The sequence below is a fragment of the Haliaeetus leucocephalus genome, unplaced genomic scaffold (genome assembly GCF_000737465.1).
Source record: "Haliaeetus leucocephalus isolate CR32 unplaced genomic scaffold, Haliaeetus_leucocephalus-4.0 Scaffold536, whole genome shotgun sequence".
NCBI classification, from domain to species: Eukaryota; Metazoa; Chordata; class Aves; order Accipitriformes; family Accipitridae; genus Haliaeetus; species Haliaeetus leucocephalus.
In genome coordinates this window covers 7,090,237-7,112,845 of record NW_010972972.1, presented here as the reverse complement: position 1 = coordinate 7,112,845, position 22,609 = coordinate 7,090,237, and the positions used below count along the sequence as shown (strand labels likewise).

Below are 22,609 nucleotides of genomic sequence, written 5' to 3'. Positions count from 1 at the left end.
CCATCCATCCACCCCACCCCCAGTGGCCGCCGGGTCCCCAGTGTCCCTGAGCACCGGCCGCCCTCGCAGGTGGCATCCCGGGAAGGTTCCAGGGCATGTGCTGCGGGAAGGGCCCACCGTCCCCTGGGACCACCGTCCAGGGTGGGGGATGGGACACGGGGGTCCCCTTCATGTGTGGGGGGAGCAGCTCTGGGGCTGAGCATCCCAGGAGCAAGAGGGCAGCAGGGGCACCCCACCACCCACGGGTGCATGGGAGGGAGCAGGGGGCTGCGAGGGGGTGCTCAGCCCCCCCCTTCCTCTCCTCTCCCGGGGCCCTTTGCCCCCCCCCAGTTTGCAGCCCGGTTGCATTTCAAAGCGCCTCATCCCTGCCCCGCTGGGCCCCCCTGCCCGGCTGAGGCCAAGGTAGAGGCTTTGCCCCTTTTCAGTGGCACTGGAGGGGGTGCAGGGGGGGGATTTGGGGAGGATTTGGGGACATTTTCAAGACAAACACTTTCACTAAAGAGGATTTAAAAGTCTAATTACGCCCAGCTAAGGGCTTTGTGCCCACAGCCCGGGGAGGAGGGGGGTCCCTGCCCTCTCAGCGGGCATTGCCCCCCCGCCCCGGGCCGGGGGGAAAGGCCAGACCCTGCCCAGGGCCTGCCGGACCTGCTCTGCCCATGGGGCTCGTCTCTGCTTGGGCACCGGGATGGGACTGGGGTGCTTGGCACCGGCCCCCGCTGTCCTGGGGGCTGCCCAGGACCTGTCCTCCCCCATCTCCTGCTCTGTATCCAGCCCCATGCCCTGTCCCGTGTCCTGCCCCATCTCCTGCCCCATGCCCTGTCCTGCATCTAACCCCATGCCCTGTCCTGCATCTAACCCCATGCCCTGACCCATGTCTTGCCCTGCATTCTGCCCCACGTCTCTCCTGCCCCATGTCCCGCAGGGCAGAGCTCATGCCCCCGCTCCCGGCCAGGCTCCCCTCACTGGGAACTGCCACCGCTGCCACCCGGGTGAGCCAGGTCTGGGTCCGGGTCCGGTCCCTCGCCATGGGACCCTCAGGACACCCGTGAGTGCGGGCAGGGGCTGATGGGTGCTCCCCACCCGCGCCCACCCCAGCTGCGCCGGCCGAGCGGGCAGGTTGCTAAACAAGTTAATTAGATCATGGAGCTGGAGGCTGGCGGCTGAGCGAGAGCCCCGACTGTCAGGCTGCTGGAGTTGTGAAAAAGTTAATTCAATTAAGTTTTCCCTCTAAACTAATTAGGTAGCAATCTGCCACGCAAGGAGCTGCTGCTATTGCTACCCAGAGCCAGGGGCAGAACGGGGAAGGGGGGGAGTGAGGAGGATGGGGGGGATGAAGGAGGAGAGGAGAGGGAGGGGGACAAGGGGGGGATATGGGGGGGAGGGGGATGGTGGGTGAGCTGGGGCACCCCGTCCCTGCCCGGCCAGGGGTGAGGGGCAGTGCCAGGGAGACCCCCTGCATCCCTGTGGCTCCCGTGGGAGCTGGGATGCAAATGTGGGTAAAACCTCCTGATTTCGGTGGGTGAAGGAAGATGGGTGCTGGCAGCAGGGGCACCTGGTTGTCCCCAGAATGGCCCGATGGGGTGGGGGCACAGGCTGACACCCCTCCCCATGAAACAGGTGCCAATGGCAGCGGGAAGGACTGGGCATGGTGCAGGAGCTGGGGACAGGGACGCCCCGTCCCTCCATCCCGCCAGGCTCTGGGAACCGTCCATGACCCGAGGGCCATGTCCATGTGTCCGGGTGGGCTGGGCCCCCTCTGGAGCTGGGAGGGCTGATGGGACCCTCTCTGACGGGACCCCCTTTGGGCACAAGTCAGGTACCCTGCACAGCTCAAGTCCCAGCTTTGTTGGGGTCATTGACCAGGCCCAGCCCATGCCCTGTAGCAGCACCTGATGGCAGCACCCATGGCATCATCCCACGTCCCATCCAGGCCGTGTCACCCCACAGGGACACCCATGCTGTGGCGCAGACCCCCAGCAGGTCCCTGCCCCGCTGCCGCCGGGGCAGTTGGTCCCGCACCGTGCACGGCCCAGTGGTGCCGGAGGCCTCCGGCCGCCACCGCCGCTTTGTTCCCGGTGACAAAGCCCCAAGCCGGGGCTGCACCGAGGCCCCTCCGCTCGCTGGAGCTCGCCTGCCCCTAATCGAATTAGGAGCCCGGCACGGGGCTGAAGGCTGGCGGTAATTGAATTTCCCCCGTCACAGCCTGATGTTTCTCCCCTCCGGATCCTGCCTCCCGTTTATTGTTCCCGGCCCGGCTGCGGTGGCACATTTATTTGATCTGTCAGAGGGAGCCCTTTCACCCGCTGCTGTTTGCTCAGAGGACGCCGGCGCCGCGCCTCCAGCACAATTAAAAACAAATAAAACGATCAGGGAGGGCCCCATGTGCCCCCCAAGTGCCGTCCCGGCCGGGATGCTCCTGCTGATGGGGCCCTCGTGGCTGTACTCCCTTGGGACGTGGCACAGCATGGCACGGCATGGCATGGTATGGTACAGCATGGCATGACGCAGCAAAGCACGGCAGAGATTGGCATAGCATGGAACAGAATGGCATGGCACAGCAGAGCGTGGCACGGCACAGCACGGCACAACCTGACATGGCATGGCACAGCACAGCGTGGTGTGGCACAGAATGACATAGCGTGATGGCACAGCACAGTGTGACCCAGCACAGCATGGCATGGCATGACATGGCATATCGTGACATGACATGCCACAGCATGACATTTCATAGCATGGCATGGCACAGCGTGGCACACCATGCCTGGCCGTGGGCTCCCTGCTCTCCTTGCATCCCAGCCAGCAGCTCCAGGCAGGGATGGGGCCTGTTCCCGCTGCCGTGCAGGAGGACCCACAAGAGCCACGGCACCGGGTGCCCCGAGCCCGGCGGTGCCGGCGTGGGGGTGCTGGTGTGGTGGCACAGGGGTGCTGGGGAGGGAGCTGCTCCCTGGGGCTGCATGGAGGGAATCTGCCTTCATCCCTGGGGTCAGCCTCAGCGTCGTGCAGCACTGCCCGGCACAGCACCCTCAGCTCTGCCCCCGCCACCCCATCACACACTTTACCACTGCTGCAAGACCCCTTTTCAGCCCCATTTCTCCTTGCAGGTTTGGGGCCTGGCTGGCACCTGGGGAGTTCCCGGGGATCCCAGCTTTGCCCTGCGGTGCCACCCCAGGGCTGCCCATCCTGCACCGGGCCGGTGCGGTGCTGGACATTGGCCGGAAGCAGCCGAGCCCCCATGTCTGTGCAGAGCATGGGGCTGGCATTCGCCAGGGTCTCGTCACTGCTGGAGGTGACAGAAGGTTTGGGGATGCTGCTTGCTGCCCTGCGAGGCACCCCGGTGTTTTCGGGGACACCCTCCCCAAGCCCTGGCCCCTCTGCAGCCTTGCCCGCCTGGGGCAAGGACGCGAAGGGGTGTGTGATTCCCTGGCTGTGGCACAGGGGAAGAAGCAGGGACCGAGCCAGCAAACTCCCCTTCCCACCCGTCGGGTTGGAGTCAGCTATGCCCACCACAGCAGCGGCTGAATCTCTTCCTGGTCCTCCCATGAAAAATCTGAATTTGGGAGGGTTCCAGAGAAGCCCAGTGAAGCTCCAAAACCCTTTCAGGGGAAGAGAAACCTGCTTTGGCTGTCCCACTGCCCTCTTGCTGGTCACCTTGAGTGGCTCGTAAAGGTCAAATCCTGCTGCCGGAGACCCCCTTCCCCATCCAGCTGATCCCTGGGCATTGCCAGCCCCCACATCCCAGCGCCTGGGTGGGAACAGGCTCATCCTCTCCTGCTCCATCACCCACCCGCTGCCAGCCCAAAGCTGCTCGGGCAGTGGACGGGGGTTGAAAGGAGCAGGGCACCCATGGACCACCAGCACGGGCGATGCCCAAGATGGGGCAGCTCCACTTGCCATCCCAGCAGCTCCATTTAGGCAGAGCTTTTCCCCTTTTCCAGCCTTCCTTCCCCATTTGCAGCCCTGGCCGAAGGCAGTGCTCAGGTCCCCAGCAGCATTACTGAATTAAGACCCATGACAGGAAAAGGCGACCAGGGTGAAAAGGTGGGTCAAGGCAGCCCCCCCCCCCCAAACCTTCACGTATCCCCTGGAAAATGAGTGCCAGTGCCAAAACTAAAGCCACGCCTGGCAGCACCAGCGGGGATGCTCTGGCAGGGGGACTTCACATAGTGGCTTTGCCATGTTGGATGGGGCCGTCACCCCTGATCCATCCCTGTCCCCATGCCGGAGGGACTGTGACTTAAGGCTTATTGATTTGAGAAGGCTATTTGGTTTGATTTCCTTTTGTATTTAATTTCTTACTCTTCATAATCTGCCTCTGCGACATGTCACCAGCTGGAGGAGTGGGTGCTGTGTCGGTGAAGCACCGCTGTCTCGGCGGCAGAGAGGGCTCCTCTCCCGGCGGGGTGATGGTGGTGACCGCGCACCTCGAACCCAGCCGGTACCCACCACGGGACACCTCATCCCACGCGCCCAGGACCGACAGGCGTGACCCCGCACCGGGACCCTCGCCAAGGAAGGCAAACCCCCGAATCGCTCACACCACTGGGCCACACTTTCCCCCAAACCCCAGCAAGGCTTGGAGCCGGATGCTCAGAGGAAGTTGGAGAAATCCAGAGGATTTTCCCTCAACAACTCCCCCCATCTGCCCCATTAGCCCTGCAGTGCTGCCCTTGGCGCTGGAACCCTCCTCCACCTCGGAGGAGATGCACCCCAAAATGGCTCGCAGGGGAGACCCTCACCCCTATGTCCCTCCATCCCTGTCCCATTGCTGACAGGTCCCTGGAGAAGTGACTGTGGGGGGGGCAGGGTCAGCCCCCAGCCAGCCCTGGGGACCTGCAAATGTGGCTGCTGGCAGGATCAGTCCCTGCAGAGCTCACAGCTTGGGAGAGCAAAACCTCCCACATACAAACACACAGAAAAAATCCAATTCTGCCCACTGACAGCCACTGTAATTGGTCAGGGCTGGGGACCTTTGCTCCAGCTCTGACACTGGGGACAGCTTGGGCAGCTAGGTTAAGCCTGAGATATTAAATATTTCCCTGAATCGGGTCAGAAGCAAAGCAGCGGGGACGATTTAGCGAGGGGTTTGCACTGGGAAGTTGCCCAGCCAGGACAAGGAGATGTGTCGGTGTTGTTCACGGCTCCCAGCAAGGAGCAGGAGATGCAGGAGCCCCCCAGGGACGTGTCCTGCCCACAGGCAATCCCCACCTCTGCTCTACCTGTCCTCTCCGCGCCCACACCAGACACAGGTCGTATGTGCACGCCGTGTTTATTGCCAATAAATAAAGAGAAGCGGGCAAAATACAGAGTCAGAGTGCCTGGTGGCTTTTAAAATGAAGCTGTCGCTCACTCGATCCCTGTCCTACCCCTTTCCAGCTGCAGTCCAACCCAGCAAACCCAGCCTCCGCAGCAAGCCTCCTCTTTAAGGAATGACAAATCCTACCGGAGCCGGACACCCCAGCTCCCATAAGGTCTGAAATCTGCTTTCCCCTTTCTTAAAAAGCTTCGATGCTTTCCCTTGTGCCAAGTGAAACCCCAGGACCCTCCACCTATATGTTCCTGAATGGCAGCGTGGCACCTCACCACCCATAGCTACAGCTCCAGAGCCCTCTGCGCCCACCCCAGAGTAAGCAGGCGCAGGCTGATCAGGCAGCTCCTGCCTGCCCGTGCCTGGCTCCAGGCAGCGGAGGTAGCAGGAACACAGCTTTGCCCCTGCCCTACCTACTGCCTGCCCTCACTGACATGGCCACATTGCACACTTCCGAGTCTCGCGGTATTTTATTGTCAGCCCGCGCTACCCGCAGGCAGCTGCTGGGGCAAAGTGTGCTCCAGGAGTGCTCGTTGCTGCCTACAAGAAGTAAGTAATGTTTTCTGGGTTCAGAGGCGCTTGGATGTCCAGTTTTCGGGATTTGCTGTCTTTCTCCACTATCTCCAACCGCAGGGTGGGCATCTTTGTTTTTTCCGCTCCAGGGGAAGAGCTGTCCTTGGTTTTCAGCAGATGCTTGTCCGAGTCCTCCACCGTGATCCTCAAGGTGCAGCCCCTCGGCAGCAGGTCCTGCTCGTAGGCAGCTGCCAACTGGTTCACAACGCGCCGCTCAACCTGAAGAAATAAAACCAGCTCCCATCAGAAAACGCCTGTGAGCAGCCTCCCAGGGAGCCGGGCAGCTCTCCTTCCCACCTCTGGGTAGCGCAGGGTCCCATAATCTCCTGCTCATCCTACTTATTCCCTGTCTCTTTCTGGAGTGTACTGGCTGTGCTGTTTCCTCCCACAGACCATGAATGTTTGCCCTTGGGAGCCGTGGGGACGCTCTTCTGCAGGACAGACCCAAGCAATAATCCCTTCCTGACTCCCCTTGTGCAGAGCAGGGCTGGAGGTGATGCCATGGGCTTCACCCGTGCTCCGTCCTTGGCTTTACCTCGTGTTTGATAGACCGGGCACCGTAGTGCAAGTTGTAGCCGTCAGCCAGCACGTCCATGACCTCCCTGTCCCACAGCAGGGTGATGTTGTGCCTTGCCTTGGCCTGCCGGGTGAGGAAGAAGAGGAAGTTATTGATGCCTTCAAGCAACCCTGGCATCCCATTCCTTGAGCAGTGGGGACACCACGGGCAGCACGGTGGGGTGTGAGCAGTCCTGGGCCAAGGAAGAAAGGGCACCGAGAGCTCCACCAGGCCAGACCGACCAAAGCAAGTGGTCCCCTAATTCCTATTTAGGCCCCCCGGAGAGCTCAGATGTGCAAGGACCAATTAGACAAATAATGTCTCTGAACGTGCCCCGAAGCTCATTGCTGCCCCAACACAGGAGGAACCATGCCCCACCGTCCCAAGAGGTCCCTGCCCTCCTGAGTAGGGTCCCCTCATGTTGAAGAGCATGTGAGACTATGGTAAAGATATACATTCACTCTGCATCCACATCAGGAGGATGAAGGCTTGGGCAGGGATCTCCTCCTGCTCACACATTGCTTGAGAAGTTACCTCTAAAGCCATGGATGGTTTTTACCTTCTTGGCCCAAAAATTCAGCTCCTTGTTGACAAGCTGGATGAGCTCCGAGTGGCAAAAAGGGAGAAAATAGACAATCTCATTGATCCTCCCCAGGAACTCATCTCGTCTGAAGTGAGCCTGCAGGGACAAGGGGGGAAGGTCAACGGGGACAGGACTGGTGACCCTGATAGGGACAGTAGTGACAGTGACGCTGCTGAATGAGCTCCCCAGGGATCACCTCCACCTCCGACAGCTCACACATCCATGTGGCGAGGCCCTGAAGCCATCCCACCCCATGCCATGGAGCTGGAAATCCATGGTGCCAGATCTCAGGTCACCAGGAGTACCTCTCAGCATGGCTTATAGAAGGAATTAATTCTTCCGGAGATGGCAAGAGGAACTAGAAACAAATCTCTCCCGCAGTGTAAGCGCAGCTCCAGCCTCTTCTGCTGTCTGCTCCTGCCTAAGCCACTTACAGTAACACCCCTCGCTGCTCTCAGGGTCTCTCAGTTCTGAGGCTCCGATCTGAGCCTTCTGCCGGGAGGTCAAATTCTTGGTCTCTGTAGGAGCTGCCAGGCGAGCAGCACCATGAAGTGCTTCAGAAACATTTTAAAGAAACTTAATGTCATCAGGATGTGTTGCTGTGGTCAGGTTTTCCTGGCCCCTCTGCAGCAGCGCAGGAGCTGAGCAGACAGTGACCCTGGGAGAGCAGCGAACCCCCAAAATCCCAGTGTAGCACTTCCCACCCCATGTTCCCCTTCTTGTCTCATGTTGTTGCTCTAATACAAGAGGACAGGGAGTGAGTAAGAAGCTGTTATTTGTTTCTGCTGGACTCTGACCTTACTTCTTAGTGGGTGAAAATTAAAAAACGACGTCATGTCACTGATCTCACAGCTGGGTGAGGAACATGGGTATTGCATCGAATGACTGAGTGACCAAAGCTCAGGACACCTGAAACATAAGCCATGAAAAAAATCATTCGTACCTTCAAGATGGGGCGAATAACCTTTTCCTTGAACTGCTTGGAGATGGTTATCTTGTCGGTCATCTGGACATCATCTGGAAGACAGGAGGACATGGGGTGTCAGTGGGTAAGGTGGAACATGGGCTTCCCATCTGCCCAGCTCCTGGAGGATGGATGAGCAAAGCAGCATGACAAGGAGCCAGAGGCTGAGCAGGGGGGTGAGGTGGGGGTCCAGAGGGGACCTCAGAACAGACCTGGAACCTCCACACCCACCACGATCCACGTTTGGTTCAGTAGTGGGGTGTCCCTGCGCTTGACACTCTGGACAGCGGGTCTGGGTCTCCCGTGGCTGCCCCTGCACATGTTGGGTGCACCCTACACTGACATGTTTCACTTGCATGGCAAAAGAGCTCCGGCTCTGCCTCCGCTCTCTGCTCTACACCCCCAGGAGCTGCCACCCGGAGGTTTCGGATAGCAGGAGTCCTCACTCGGCCTCCACAGACCCTGACCGGTGGCTGGGGTCTGGGAGCCGGTGCTAATTACATTACACACAGGGCACATCATCACCCGTGGCTGCTCTGCGTAGGCTCCCGCAGCTCTGTCAGGCACAGAGGAGCAGTCCTTGGTCCCTTCAGCAAACTGCAAAACCCCTGTTCAGATGGTTTGTGGCACAACTCTGCCTCTGGCCAGAGTCTACTTCCCTCAGCTGACTGCAGATGGAGCCAGGGTCTGGCTGGCTCCCGAATCCCAGCTCAGAACAGACAGCTCAAATGCAAGGTTTACCTGTCTGCTGCCCAAATTTGCTTTTCCCTTTGTCTTTACCACCTCATTCCTTCCTACATCTTCATGCATTTAACTCCACATGCTATTTTAATGCAAGGATGCTCATTGGGAGATCCCTTGCATCCAAGGTGCTCTGGATAGGATCCTGACACGCTGGGTGGTGGAGAAAGACCCATGCTGGGTGCTGGGAGCCCTTTCCAGCTCACAGTCTTGGCGCAGATTGTTGCACCCCCAGCAGCGGCAGAAGGAGCTCTCTTCCACCAGACCCACACTGGTGCCAGCATGCAACAAAGCGGTGCTGTGCGCTCTGAAATCACCTCTTCTCCTTCTTCCCCATGGCAGACACGAGCACGCTCGTGGTTCTTGTTTGCATCCTGGGTGGGGAGTTTGCTGCACAGGATGGGGGAGATAGACAGTATGGCCCATCCGAGCGGTCTAAATGGAGCAGGGGGGGCTCTTTGGTTATAAGGATTTGGCCCATTTCACTTCTCTGTTTTCTGCTAAAAGACACCAAGGGGTTTTTCACTAAGTCACAGGAACTTGGCATGGCATTCTGGAAGAGGAGAGCTGGAGAAGGCAGAAGAGACAGAGCTGCCCCCCATATTCAGGTTTGCCATCACTAGTATCTGCTGCTTCCACTCGCAGACGCAGAGATGCTGCAGAAGCAGCTCCTTCCCTCTATCTTTCCATTTATCTGCCCACCCAGGCACTTACGCTGACCTGGCCACTGCCTTCAAGAGCATCTCCAAGCCAAGAACTCAGTAAATTGCAAGGAGCTCCACGAAACTCAATTGAGGGCAGGCTTCTGAGCCGAAATGCATTTTCCGGCTATGCTCTCTCACTGCCGTTCGCTCACTGCAGCTGTCTGCTGTACAGTTCTAGAAATTAAAATTCAATGCTTTCCTCATTTAGGAGAAAAGCGCTTGGCATTTTAAAATGTTATTCTTGAAAGTTCAGTTGCAGGCATGCTTTGTCCTTTACCTAGTTTGATTGAAGTTTAAAGATTCTGAATTAAGCCAGCTTTGGCATCAACTTCTCAAAATAAAAAGGAAGAGACAGTGAGAAAGAAGCTGGAAAATACATTTGACACTAAAACCTAACATTTTTTCCTGCTCCCATGGAGCTGATGCAGAGGGCTGTGGTTGTTTCCCGGGCACAGCCACAGCACACACTGCACACCACAGCTTCTCCGGGCATTTCCACTGGTGAGCAGAACTCTCGAGACTGACCTTTAGGAAATATGGTGTATCTGTGACAGCACATACTGTGAGGTACCCTATAGAAGATGCATGTCCAGATATTTAAGACCATAAATGGGTCTTAAAAAAAAACCCAAAACTGATTTAAAACTGATGACAAAACAAGGGATGCAGCCATTGTTTGTGGCTGCCTGGTTATCCACAGGCACAGCAGCACGTGATGGAGATGATGTTTCCCTGTGCTAGTGCCTGTGCTCACAAACTGCCATGCATTTTAGAGCTAGAAGGGACGGCCCCTGGTGCAGGCATTGCCGACCACTGTCCGTCCATCCCTCCTTGGCACAGCAGAGACCTACCAGTCCCTGGGGCCTCCTGGTGCCACTGCAGTTATCACCAACTGGATGGTGAAGGATCGCGCATAAATTGGGACTCTGCTGCCTTCAGCGGAGTTGTGTAGTTCAAATATTAGAGGCTGCCCTTGCTCTACTCGATTCTCCTTTTATTACCTAATTCACATTTTTGGAAAATTTTCTACAAGACCCTGATGTGTGGGTCCAGGGCTCCATTCCAAGGCGAAGTAAAATTGATTAAGCTCAGTCGTTTTTGGAAGGACTGTGAGGAAACAAAACTCTTCCTCTTTAATATGAGCACCTGTACCAGCCCCAGACTTTTCTAGAAAGCATTTGGAAGGGTCCTGAAAGAATGAAAAGGGTGAGGAGATAAAGGAAGAGCGCACAGGATGAGGAAGACTGAGAGGTGGAACAGAAAGCCTCCTCCAAAGATGTGATCTCCCTCTGAAGGATGTGATCTCATATAATGAGGATTTCAGAACAGGGCAAGCCCAAAGCAGAGGTATCACAGGAGGGGGAATGGTAGAGATAGGGCTGTGGGACTTCTCAGCAACAGGTCATCCTAGAAGGCAACAGCACGACTTCCTAGACACACACACAAAAGAAGAGGCAGCTGCCTTTCCTTCTGGCAGAGGAGCATCCCTGAGGCTTGCCCTAAAGCTGCAGTGCCTGGAGGACGTGTCAGTGTCGACCAGCTGCAGGGGCGAGCAGTGGAGAGGCAACCGAAGGGTCTGGGTGCTCCCCCCGGCAGAAGGATGGCTGAGCTGGTGTCAAATTAATGTTAGGAAGGAGGTGGATTCTTGAGGGATTTGGAGTATGACATCAAAAAAACAGTACCTAAGTTTTCTGCGATCCTTTTCTTGCTCATCTCCATGGCCTCTTGTCGGAGCTGCAGAGCGTGCTGTGCAATCTCATCGCTTGCCACGTTGGAGGTCATGATAAAGATGGCATCCTTGCAGTCAATGGTTTTCCCCTTCCCATCCGTCAGCCTGCCCTGCAACAACACCGAGTCAACACAAGCAGCATGAGCAGGTGCCACAGGACATTGCCAAAACATGAGGCAAAACGACATGGACCCCATTTTTCCCCCTAGCAGATTTATTTTTGAAGGGATGCCCAAGGATACAGGCAGGAAGGAGGCAGGGCTGAGCTGCAGAGGCTGAAGAAGCCCCCACCTCCCCGAGGAATGGCAGTAACTTTTCCTGCACGTGGCCCCAGCCTGCCCCACGCAGGACACACTCGATGGAAGCCCTGGGAGATGCCTCGCAGGGGAGGTGGGCTGGGGCAGCCCATATGGCTGCCCATACATAACTCAACCACCTTTGATGCTCTGCCTACCTCCCTGCTGTGGTTTTGGGTCTGACGCATGAGCTCTGATGAACCCCACCGGTGCAGGTGAAGTTGTTGTCACCTCATGCCTCTGTCCCAGCCCTCTAATAGAGGCTGTTGCCCCTCGGGTAGGTTTGAAGGACTCTCAAAGGCAGTGCAGGCTCTTGGCTCAGCCCTGCCCATGGTTGTGGTTTAGGCTGGGACGCTGGGCTTGGTGCTGGAGTGGCTGAGACGTGAGTCATTCTCCCGTACAGGCTCTTTTGGGGAGCAAAACGGGCAGCAGCAGGCATCAGTGCCTTGAACAGCTCCAGCAACATTGCCCAGATGTTCACCAAAGCCTTCCAGATGAGTCAGTTCAAAGCTCTCCATGGCACCGTGGCCGCCTGGGAGGGCAGGGAGGGCTCAGAGGGGGCTTTGTAGTCGTCTGAAAGCACCACGGGGATGCACAGGCTGCTAGTACCCTGACTGAAAATAAGCAAAGCTGAAATAACCTTGCAGAAATAACCGGGTTATGGCTATAATGGAGTGAACTAAGCAACAGAGAGGCCGTGACAGCAAGAGGCAATAGAGAGCATCCCTCACGCCTGCAGGATTGCCCGGCAAATCAAACCAGGGCAGTCCAGCACTGCGCTCAGTGGTGGGGGCGACCGCCACAGCAGCTAACTGGTGTGGCATCAACCTTCCTCCTACCAAACCAATGCAGGAACCCTTCAAAAGTACTAGTTTTCTTGATTAATAAAATAAAAAAAGAGAGAAAAATAAGGAAAAAAATAAGCAGCTCCCCAGGCAGTTTCTTTCCTCGATATGTCTCCAGCAGCAGATATCCAGCACAATGACACAAATCCTTGTTGGGTGCTTGAGATTAACATTTGGGTTATTGCCCTGTCAAGTGCGTGGTACAGGAATTGATTTCACATTTAGCTGCTGCTGCGATGATCTATGCAAGAAAAAATTGTGTTATTAATCCCTAAAACAAAAAAACCCCAAATCTTCCAGTGCATTGCTCGGGAGCTTGGTTGCCTCTGAGGAGAGACTGGGACCTTAAAAATAAACCGAAAAGCTTGCATGCAACAGGCTGAAGGCTCAGCAGAAGGTGCAAAGCCTGGAGACGCGCATTTGTCCCTGGCTCCCACCAGCTCGTGCAAGAGAGCTGCAGCTGCCCAAGACAGGTCATATGCCAAGTGTCTCCCAGAGACCAGCAGACAGCAAAGGACTCCAAAGTCACAGACTTTGTGCTGCCTTCCTCAGACAGCAGGTATCTGCTCTCCTTCCCACTGCCAGCAGGATCAGGTAGTGTCATGCATGGAAATGCCTGGGAGGAGTATCAGGGAGCTAACAGGCACGGACCTGCCTCTAACATCGACAAAATTCCTTGGGTAGCTGCCTTGGAGGAGTCTAGGGCTTCTATCTGGGACTTTGGCTGCCTCCAGAGGAGGCCAACACACTCCTGGAGATGCCTGGGAGTTTTCCTGGAGAGCTACCAGGCATGGACCTTCCCCAACATACACAATGCTTTCGGGAGCCTGACTCCTCCAAGGTAGCTACCTGAGGAGTTTTGTGTATGTTAAGGCAGGTCCATGCCAGTAGCTCTTCAGGATTCCTCCCAGGCATCTCCAAGAATCTTCTGGCTTCCTCTGGAGACAGCTGAAGTCCTGGGAAGCAGCCCCAGACTCCTCCTAGGTAGTCAGCTGAATGGTTTTGCAGGGTGGGCTGGAACTAGGCGGTCTTTAAGGTCCCTTCCAACCCAAACCATTCTATGATTCTATGTTTGGGGGAGGAAGGGTGTGAGACAAATCACATGCCAACTGAGAAGTCATAAATTAACCAACCTGAACTAAAACCCAGCAATTAACAAGACATGACTCATTAGGATACCAATGGACTATGAAGTCCCCCAATCACCCTGCTTTTCTGATGTTGTGACAACACCCTGACCTGAGCCTGGGACCTAGGAGACGATTTCCTCCATGCCATGGAAGTGTACATGGGGGGTGGGCACAGGGCACCCATGGGAACAGGGCTGCTGTCCTCCTGCCTCCTCTTGTTACTCCTGATTTCTGTCCTGGACCCTATTCTGCCCTGCCCACCTATTCCCACACTGAGCTGTCACTGGGGCGTTTTTTTTAGCAGTATCCTCATGACAGTCTTCACCGTCATGCCTTCACGGTGACATGGGACAATCTGATTCCCAAGTTTCTTTCTCAAGCTTCTAACCCTCCCATCACTGGCTTTTTCTTTGCCTGAAGATGTCATTTATTCCACCAGGAGACCTCAGCATCACCCTGTTTCCTGATGCTAAAATGCAGAAGATGCTGACTGGCTGGGTCACATTTTTTGGAAGGGACTATTGATCTAGAGCATTTCAGCTCCGCTCCAGGACATCTCCTGCAGCCATCGTCCCTTGCATCACTCACTGTCACCTTCCAAACAGCCCCTCTGCAAACCCTGACCCTGAAATGTGGATTTACCTCATCAAACAGCTGCAGCATGATGGTGAGGACATCTGGGTGGGCTTTGTCAACCTCATCAAAGAGCACCACAGCATTTGGACACTGCCTCAGCTTTTTGGTGAGCTGCCCGCCCTCTTCATGGCCCACGTAGCCAGGTGGAGAGCCGATAAACTTGGCGACCTAAGAGGAAGCAACAGGACACGTGACAGCTGATCCGTGGGTGCCAGGAACGCTATCGGTAGCTCAGCAGGCAGCCACGACTCTTTGCTGCAGACAAATCAAGCTCTATATTCTTTGTGACATCTATCGCACCCTGGGTATCCCCAAATCAGCTTAATAAGCAACAATTTGGCAAAATGCAGATTGGTGGCTGCTGCAAGCAATTACCTTGCCCAGAGCTTTACCCAGCAGAATCTGCAGGAGCAGCCACGGAGAGGCGAAAAGGCATCACCCCTGCTTTTCTAAGCAGTGTCTGAGTGACCCATCCCAGCTGTCCAAGACCTATTTTCATCTCCTTTAGCCTTTTTAAGAGCAAGAATTCAAAGGATTATGAGTGGCAGGTGGCTCTGGTGGGGAATCAAAGCTTGGGAAGAGGCCACGATGGAAATATTTTTCCTGTGTCAATAACTGACTTCACTACTTGACATCATGATTCTTTGGTTAAAAAATTTAGAGGATTATTTAGAAGAATATTTCTGACAATAGAAATGTTTTGGCAAAAATGACAAGTGATTTTTGATGTACAGCTTGGAGCATTTTCAAGTGACCAGGGTCTGTGTATGCGTCTTTAGGTGTATAAAAGTTGAAAAGAACAAAATTATCAGTCACTTTGTTAATCCTACGTTGTTCTCTGGGACGTTGGACATGCAGAGTCAGTGGCCGGCTGGCTGTATGGGCAGCAGAAGCAATTCGTGGAGCAAAATCCCAAATCCTCATAAGACAAAGAAATTTCCTCTCCTTAATCCAGGACAAGGAAGCAGCACAGCTCAAGGGCGAGTGTGTCGTGGTGTCAGTGTTGGTGAATGACAAAAGCCGCATGTGCCATGGCACAGCCGTGCTGGTGTGTCCCCTTTCGGTGAGCCTGGCTCCGTGGGCCTGGCAGAGGAGAGAAGCCACGGCAGCTTCTAACTAAGCACCTAACTTGTATAGGGAAGACACGGACCTGTTGGAGCGGGTCTGGAGGAGGCCACAAAAATGATCAGAGGGCTGGAACACCTCTGCTGTGAGGACAGGCTGAGAGAGAGTTGGGATTGTTCAGCCTGGAGAAGAGAAGGCTCCAGGGAGACCTTATGGCAGTACTTAAAGTACTACAGTACTTAAAGGGGGCTTGTAAGAAAGATGGGGACAGGCTTTTTAGTAGGGCCTGTAGTGATAGGACAAGGGGTAATGGCTTTAAACTAAAAGAGGGCAGATTCAGACTAGATATAAGGAAGAAATGTTTTACGCTGAGGGTGGTGAAACCCTGGCCCAGGTTGCCCAGAGAGGTGGTCGATGCCCCATCCCTGGACTCATTCAAGGTCAGGCTGGACGGGGCTCTGAGCAACCTGATCTGGTTGAAGATGTCCCTGCCCACGGCAGGGGGGTTGGACTAGGTGACCTTGAAAGGTCCCTTCCAACCCAAACCATTCCGTGGTTCTATGGTTCTCCCATTCAAGTGGCTCCTTTTTGCTGAGCGATATGGGCAGGCTGCCCGGGGAGAGCTGCGATCCCCCTTCCCCGAGCATCGCTGCCCTGCACCGCTGCTGCCGCCCCTGCCCGCTCCCACAGACACGGGCTGTGGAGGTGCGGGGGGTCCCGCTGACTCGGGAACAGCAGAGAAGAATTAGCCGATGGCAGCTAATTCGTTGCATTCGTTTCACAGTGCCTGGGGCTACGTGAGGCTCCCCAGGCTCCTTCAAAGGATGCCGTCTCCTGGGCTGACCTCCTGATCCTTGTTTGCTTGAAAAATTTATATTGTTTTCGCTGCAATTCTCTACTTTATTCATTCCCTTTGCTCTGCCTCTTGTCTTTGTCAGGGCACAGTATTTTATATCTTACATTTATACTGCTACTCCTAACTCCTCTTTCTTTGTACTGAATCATCAACATGGCTTTATTTTTATCTATTTTTGACTCCTACAGTGTAGGAACCTATCATAACCAATCTATCAGGCCAGCAGCAAGCACGTCTTTATTTTCTCTTCCCACACCTCTTCACCTTACTGCTTTGGACAAAATAACATATTTTCTGGACCTTTTCTAGCCTTGGCCATCTGAGGGCCCTGCAGTTCCTGACGATGGTGCTGAGGCTCCCACTGCCTCGTGCCAGGTCAAAACTCGAATCAGCCCTTGTCAGCGTGACATGCTGAGTGTGAGGGTCTGCCTGACCCCTGCCCGCTTGCAGCCTGGTGTGTACGGGCCGGAGGCTGGCTGCAGACCTCAGCAGCAAGAAATGCAAAAAAATAAGTACTCCCATCTTGGACCGGTCCTTCTGAGCAACTCCCCAGCACCTTCCTCCTCCTCCTCCAAGACACCATCTTCCCAGGTCCCAGCCAGCGAGTCCTCCTCCTCCTTCTTCCCTGTCTCCGTACAACAATGCAGCAGCTCCAATGGGAATGATCCTCAGATCCTTCATGGAATATTTCTCATCCCATGCTTTCTGGATTTGGGTGCACTTCCCCATTGGCATCAATAAAAAATACAAGGCTCCTACACAGCCATCAAAAGAAAAATATTATGAACCTATCTCAGCTAGGACCTTGCTGCTTTTTGGGGAGACGGAGCCCTCCAAAGGGATTTAGGGCCCCCCCAGCCCCAGGGGTGAACCTGGTGAGATGTCCCACCTCTCCTGGGGCACCAGAATTGGGCAGAAGGTGTGACGGGAGGGGTGGACTCTGCACCACAATCCTGTCTTCTGCTGGATTTTCCTCCTTTCCCCGGTGGGAGGTACGCTGAGGCGATGATGCTGCACCAGACTCAGCAATGTGTCGGAGGTAAGGAAGGGAATGGGGCTTTGGGCTGAGCTCTGCCTGCCCAGGCAGGAGTGCACAAACAGCCCTGGCACAGGTGGGTGACATACAGCACGTGGCTTGTGCCCAGACTGCAGATTTTCATGCACAATATGATTTCTTCTCAGTCACTCTTCCCCAAAGGGTTGACACTGTGTACAGGAGCCACAGCATCAGATACAAATTATTGGAGCTTTTCTTGCTCCTTGGTCTCTGTTCCTAATTTTTTTGAGTTAAACTTGCTTTTTTTGGCTGGTATTTCCCATATTGCAATTTATTGCAGAGCCTGGAGCAACTGCTATTGCTCTGTCTTTGACACATCAAACTGCCCATTTTCTGGAGAATGTGGAAGTAGTTCGGGAAGGCCACTGCCAGGATGAGACAGGAGATGCTTGTAACATTCAGCGGCAGCAGGGAGATGCTCAGCACTGCCAAGGACAGGAACCAAATGCAGGGGAACGAGGGCATTGACAGGATTTGTTTAAATTACCCATTAAACTTGAAGCTGCACCCCTTGGAAGCAGAGACAGCCCATTTACTAACCTCGTGCCTCTCCTGGAACTCCGACATGTCCAGTCTGATGAAACCCTGCAAGAGAAAGAAACTCTTAACGTGATTTTTGATGAATGTGCTCCAAGTTTCATTACATTTAGAAGGCTCCTCCGGAACCAGGCAGGTGGCTGCACAGATGAACACAACAAGGTTTTGTGGTTCCCCAGGACAGCCAGCACTGGAGTGGCCAGATCCACCACAAAGTTCTGAGGGTTATTCTGAGGAAGAGGAAGATGACTGCAGTTTCTCAAAGAGAGACAGGAACAGTTCCCACTGCCAGCTCATAGCCCCCGGCCGAGATTCACTTTAGACACTGCTTGTTGCTAGAGCTGGAGTGATACAGATGGGACTGAAACAGCAACTCACAATTTGCTAAATAAAATGGATATTCTTGCAGTTCAGCTTTTTAGAAATAAATCACAAGAAGAATGCAATGCCTCTCTGCAAAAATAAAATAAAAATCAAAATCATAAAGCCGAGGTAAACTAGGTTTGTGGGTGATCACCTTAAATAGATAATATTGTTAGAGAATTTACAGCTACTACCCAAGGTTCCTTTTTGCATTTGAAAAGCTGATGATTCACTGCAGACACTGAATTTCCTGGGCTTGCAGCTATAATCTAGCTCCTAGAGGTACAAGAATAGAATAGAATAGAATAGAGTATTTCAGCTGCTAAGAACCTACAATGATCATCCAGTCCAACTGCCTAAGAAGAAGGCAAGCCTGAATATTCAGCTTCAGAGCTAATGGGCAGGACATTTGGCAGCACACAGGGAGCCCAAAGCTTTTCTGGTCCAGGGTGATGCCTTGGGGCACCAAACCAAGATGGTGCTGCCATGAACTTCCAAGGGATGGAGTGCCTGGTTTGCCACTCTCCTGTGAAATACCAGTATTTGCGGGGTGGGGTGGTAAGATTTCAGGCCAGTTTAGGACAGATTTCAATTCGAAACAGCCACATTTCCCTGCAAAATATTAAAATACCAACAAAATGCCCAGGGCAAAGTGAGGTGTACAAAACTGGGGTGTGATCCTGGCGGCATGCATGCTGAGGAGTGTCCCACCAACATCCTGGCAAACAGCTGGCACAAGCAAAGTGGAGCCGGGCTCTGCAGGACCTGCTTTGCTTTGGTCTGATCCTGCTCCCAATCCTCCTGCCTCCGTGTTCATACCACGCAGGCTGGACAAAGAAGTTAGCATGTGTCATTACCTTGCAGCCTCTCTAGCAGTATGAAAATGGGACGGTTATGGGTTTTCCTTTCTTAATCCGTCAGTTCCTGCGAGTTGCTGCACCCCCATAACTGCCCATGGGGTTTATGACCCCCCATCACACCACTCCTTACAGCACTGACGGCTAAGCTGATTCATTACCAATAAAACTCCGATTTGTGCATGCTATTGAATTAACACAACATTCAGTGTTTAACTGATTTCTCCATTTGATGTTTGGCCGGGCTTTGACCAGTTCCAGGTGCGGGAGTCAGGGATGAAGGTGCTTGGGACGCAGGAGCCAGGATTTATTGCTTCTGGAAGGCAATTATAGAAGGATGAGGAAAAGAAACCAGAACAGCCGTTTTTTATAGCGTTGTTTTACTTTTGATCTTCTTTCTACACATGTCATTTTATCTTGCGTCCGTTCTCTGCCGGAGGATGTGGGGGAGAGGAATTAATCTATTGTCGGCGCAGGGGGCAGCTCTGTTTGTGTTTCCTCCTCTTCCCCGGCTCCAACCTCCGCACCTTCCCCGGATCTCCACGCGAGACAGCTAGGCATGTCCCAAAGGTAGGCAGAGACTTAAATGTGAATTGGGGAGCCTGGCTTTAAAAGCTTGGTGTTTTAAAATCTCAGACATCCCTGAACTATCCCCCTACTAAGCCACCACCACCTAGATATAATTCTAACCCATCTTCACTAAACACTGCCAAGTGGATAACAAACTAAACTACACAAACAGTTTCTGCTGTTTGAAACATTTCAGCACTAAGAACCCGCGCGCAAAATCAATGCCACCACCTCTACCGCCGTACTGGTACGATGCGACAAGTGGTGCAGCTAGGGGCACGTAAAACGGATTTTCAGTATTTTATCCTTCTAACAATTTACAGTGTTATTAGTAACAGAGGCAAAAAAATACGTTCACAACACAGGATGTCAAAATGACAGCAACCTCAAACAGGGAACACAAGATATTGTTAAATCCATTTAGATTTTTACAATTCAAATATACTGGTAACATAGACAGGAACCTTCACAGGTTCATTTTAACGCAGCTGAGGCCCTTTCTCAGTGCGCACAGACAGACCTCACATTTCTCTTCTACGGATGAATTAAGCGTGCTGCAAGGCAGCCGGGCTGACCAGTGAGCTGGACTCCCAGCCTAGCAAAGCCAGACAATGACCCTGCCACCAAGAAACCAAACCCACCCCATTACTAAAAGCACCCGGACGGCAAAAAGTGAAGAGGCATTACCTTTTTGACATCCTTATGAATGTACTTGGCTGTCTGCTTGGCGAGCTCGGTTTTACCTGTTCCAAAGACAGGAATAAAAGACTCGCGTTAAACCACATTTGTCCACCATCTGTCTGTCCGTCAGCTGTGCTAACACCAGGGCTAGCACCTCCTGTAACCGATACACATATTTTTTTCTGCAAAATGCACTCGTGGGAAGAGGGTATCACTGTCAGATCCCTGGGATAATACCCTGATGAGAGCCCTGGGCAGGACACAGTTAAGGGTTTGATTAGGAGAGCAGTATCACAGTGCCAGCTGCTTCATTTTTAATAGTTGATTCTTACATGATGGGCAGAGAGATCTTTATTTTTTTTCCACAAAAAGGTGTGGTTAGATCAGGCTTTTGCTACACTTACTATCACTATTCTCGGTTTCATAAGCAATGTCTTTTGCTCTCTAGATAACGAATTTCAGGGAAACGGGATATTCTTTCCTTCTTTCATATATATAAGGCAACTGTCATAAAATTCTAGGATTAGGAACAATCAGTAATGGAGCAAATCCACACTGACACCGATGAATACACACAGCAGCTCACAAAAGGCCAGATCCTGTCCTCCCAACCCATCCATTCAGGGAAAAACTTCATTAAACAGGCAGGCGCTACTCCGTGTGGGAAATATCCCCCACTCTGCCAGCAAACCCCTCTTCCCTGCTGCCACCCACTGGCACGTAATTGCTGAGTTTATTGGGCTTATCAGGTGGAGGATTTGGCTATTTCGGCTCCTGGGATTATGAGCAAAGGTGAGGTGCAGCCTTTCACAGCCACGGAGGATGCTCTGTGGGTTTACAACAGTACCTCGCGTACCGTCTGAAGCCCATGTGCTATCTGCTCTCCACATAGATTCATTTTAGATTTAACTGCACGCTGAAAAATAAACACTCTGACATGTTAGGGCAGAGAGCAGGCACATAGACATGCTATAAACAACTATACCAAATAAAAAAATTGTGTCTTAAAAACCAAACTAGCTAAAAAATATACTGGAGTATTACACATCTGCCCCAGTCCCACCCTGACACAGCTGTATTTTGGTGACGATAGATTGGGTGGGTCAGATCTGCAGGATCACTTAACCAGATCACCACAAAAGGGCTGCAAAAATAGGAATTCATCACCGTGCTCGGAAGCCTGCTCTGGCAGGTAAAATCTCTGCCAAAATTTAGCATCTTACTTCAGTTCAAGCTTTGTTGACTTCGTATGTTGCTATATTGTAGATCCCAATGTGTAAGCATATAGGTATATATGTGTACTTATACATATTGTATATACATATATACGAATGGATCTTTAAAGTGCTTAACTGCTGTGGGAATCTACTGAAATGTGAAGACATATTAGATATGAGTTTGCACATATTTGGGCTTTCAGGCTGCTGTTACTTCAAGCCCTATTTAAAATATCCATTTGAGACAATAAAATTCTCAGCTGCTTTGCTTTCTTATTTCAATATTCATTTTTATGGCAGTAAAAGAAGGAAAAAAAACCCCACGGAAATACATGGGAGTTGAAGAGCTGACAATTTACATTACTAAGCCTTCAGACCTGCTATAAGCAGGGCAATGAAGTCTCAAAAACATTTCTTACTGTTTTTATACAGCTTTATAGCAAGTCATTTAGAGTTAATACTTGGCCTGCCACTGCTCTGAGGCAGGAGCCTGGTCAGGCAGCAATCCTTGTGTGTGTCCCGTTGCCTTAACCCCTCCAGCACCGGCATCTTCCCAAGGACCACGGGAGTCAGTGGATGCAGGAGAAGCACTGAGGTTGGTTGTTTCAAATGTCACAGTTTGGTTACTTTAAAGCTGCATTTTTTTTTCCTCCCTAAAAGTCATTTTGTCCATTTCATGAACTGATCAGCTGTCATGTTGCATTTTATTGTGCTTGAGGACAAATATTATCGGTGTCAATAAAATCCTGTCATTACAAAGCAATCCTTGCCCACAGGAGCAAGATGAGCAGAGATTCAGTTTGCAAGCAGCAAATTTCTACTATTACCCCACCCATGGAGGCATTCCTGCTGGAAAGCACAGGGCTGTTAAAATAACACTTTTATTGTGAAAACCGCCCCTTCTTGAGACTTGGAGGGCAGACAGTCCCCTGGGATCATTCAGTGTGAGGCTGCTCATGCCCCTGCGTGGGATGTGGCTGTGTGTGCTGGAGTCTGGTGGTGGTTGCCCTGTGGGACGATGGACTGGGTAACCAGTTGGAAGGACTACAGCATCTTTAGCTGGTATTTTATGCAGAGCCTGTGAAAAGCGCTGCAGGCCTGTGCTGAGCCTGAGGAGCTGCCCTGCTGCAGCCCCCTCTCCCAGCCCAGCTGCGACATGGGGCTCTCCGTCCCTCTCACTGCAACCCAGACGTTACCTATTCCAGATGATCCCAAGAAAAGAAAGACCAGCGGGTGCTCCTCATCATACCAGCCATTTTCTTTCCTCCGAATAGCTGCATTTAAAGACAACGAAAACAAAAAGGGGGGGGGGGGGGAGGCTAATAAAAAAAATACAAACAAAAA

At 53.0% G+C, this 22,609-nt stretch overlaps 2 protein-coding genes across 4 annotated transcripts in view; both read right to left on the bottom strand.

Moving 5' to 3' along the window:
• The window catches only part of PHOX2A (paired-like homeobox 2a), a 7,120-nt gene extending 6,093 nt beyond the window's left edge, over window positions 1-1,027 (bottom strand). The window contains exon 1 of the mRNA XM_010576767.1: window positions 898-1,027. Coding sequence (XP_010575069.1) covers window positions 898-1,027 — 130 coding nt within the window. The remainder of the gene's footprint in view (window positions 1-897) is intronic.
• A 4,378-nt stretch (window positions 1,028-5,405) lies between these two features.
• Window positions 5,406-22,609, bottom strand: part of CLPB (ClpB caseinolytic peptidase B homolog (E. coli)) — an 83,153-nt gene continuing 65,949 nt past the window's right edge. For all 3 annotated transcript variants that reach the window (XM_010576673.1, XM_010576675.1, XM_010576674.1), the window contains 9 exons: window positions 22,462-22,539; window positions 20,055-20,110; window positions 17,581-17,625; window positions 14,069-14,230; window positions 11,109-11,265; window positions 7,961-8,034; window positions 6,994-7,113; window positions 6,414-6,518; window positions 5,406-6,097 (listed from right to left, as the gene is read on the bottom strand). In XM_010576673.1, coding sequence (XP_010574975.1) covers window positions 5,846-6,097; window positions 6,414-6,518; window positions 6,994-7,113; window positions 7,961-8,034; window positions 11,109-11,265; window positions 14,069-14,230; window positions 17,581-17,625; window positions 20,055-20,110; window positions 22,462-22,539 — 1,049 coding nt within the window. In that variant the 3' untranslated portion in view covers window positions 5,406-5,845. The remainder of the gene's footprint in view (window positions 6,098-6,413; window positions 6,519-6,993; window positions 7,114-7,960; window positions 8,035-11,108; window positions 11,266-14,068; window positions 14,231-17,580; window positions 17,626-20,054; window positions 20,111-22,461; window positions 22,540-22,609) is intronic.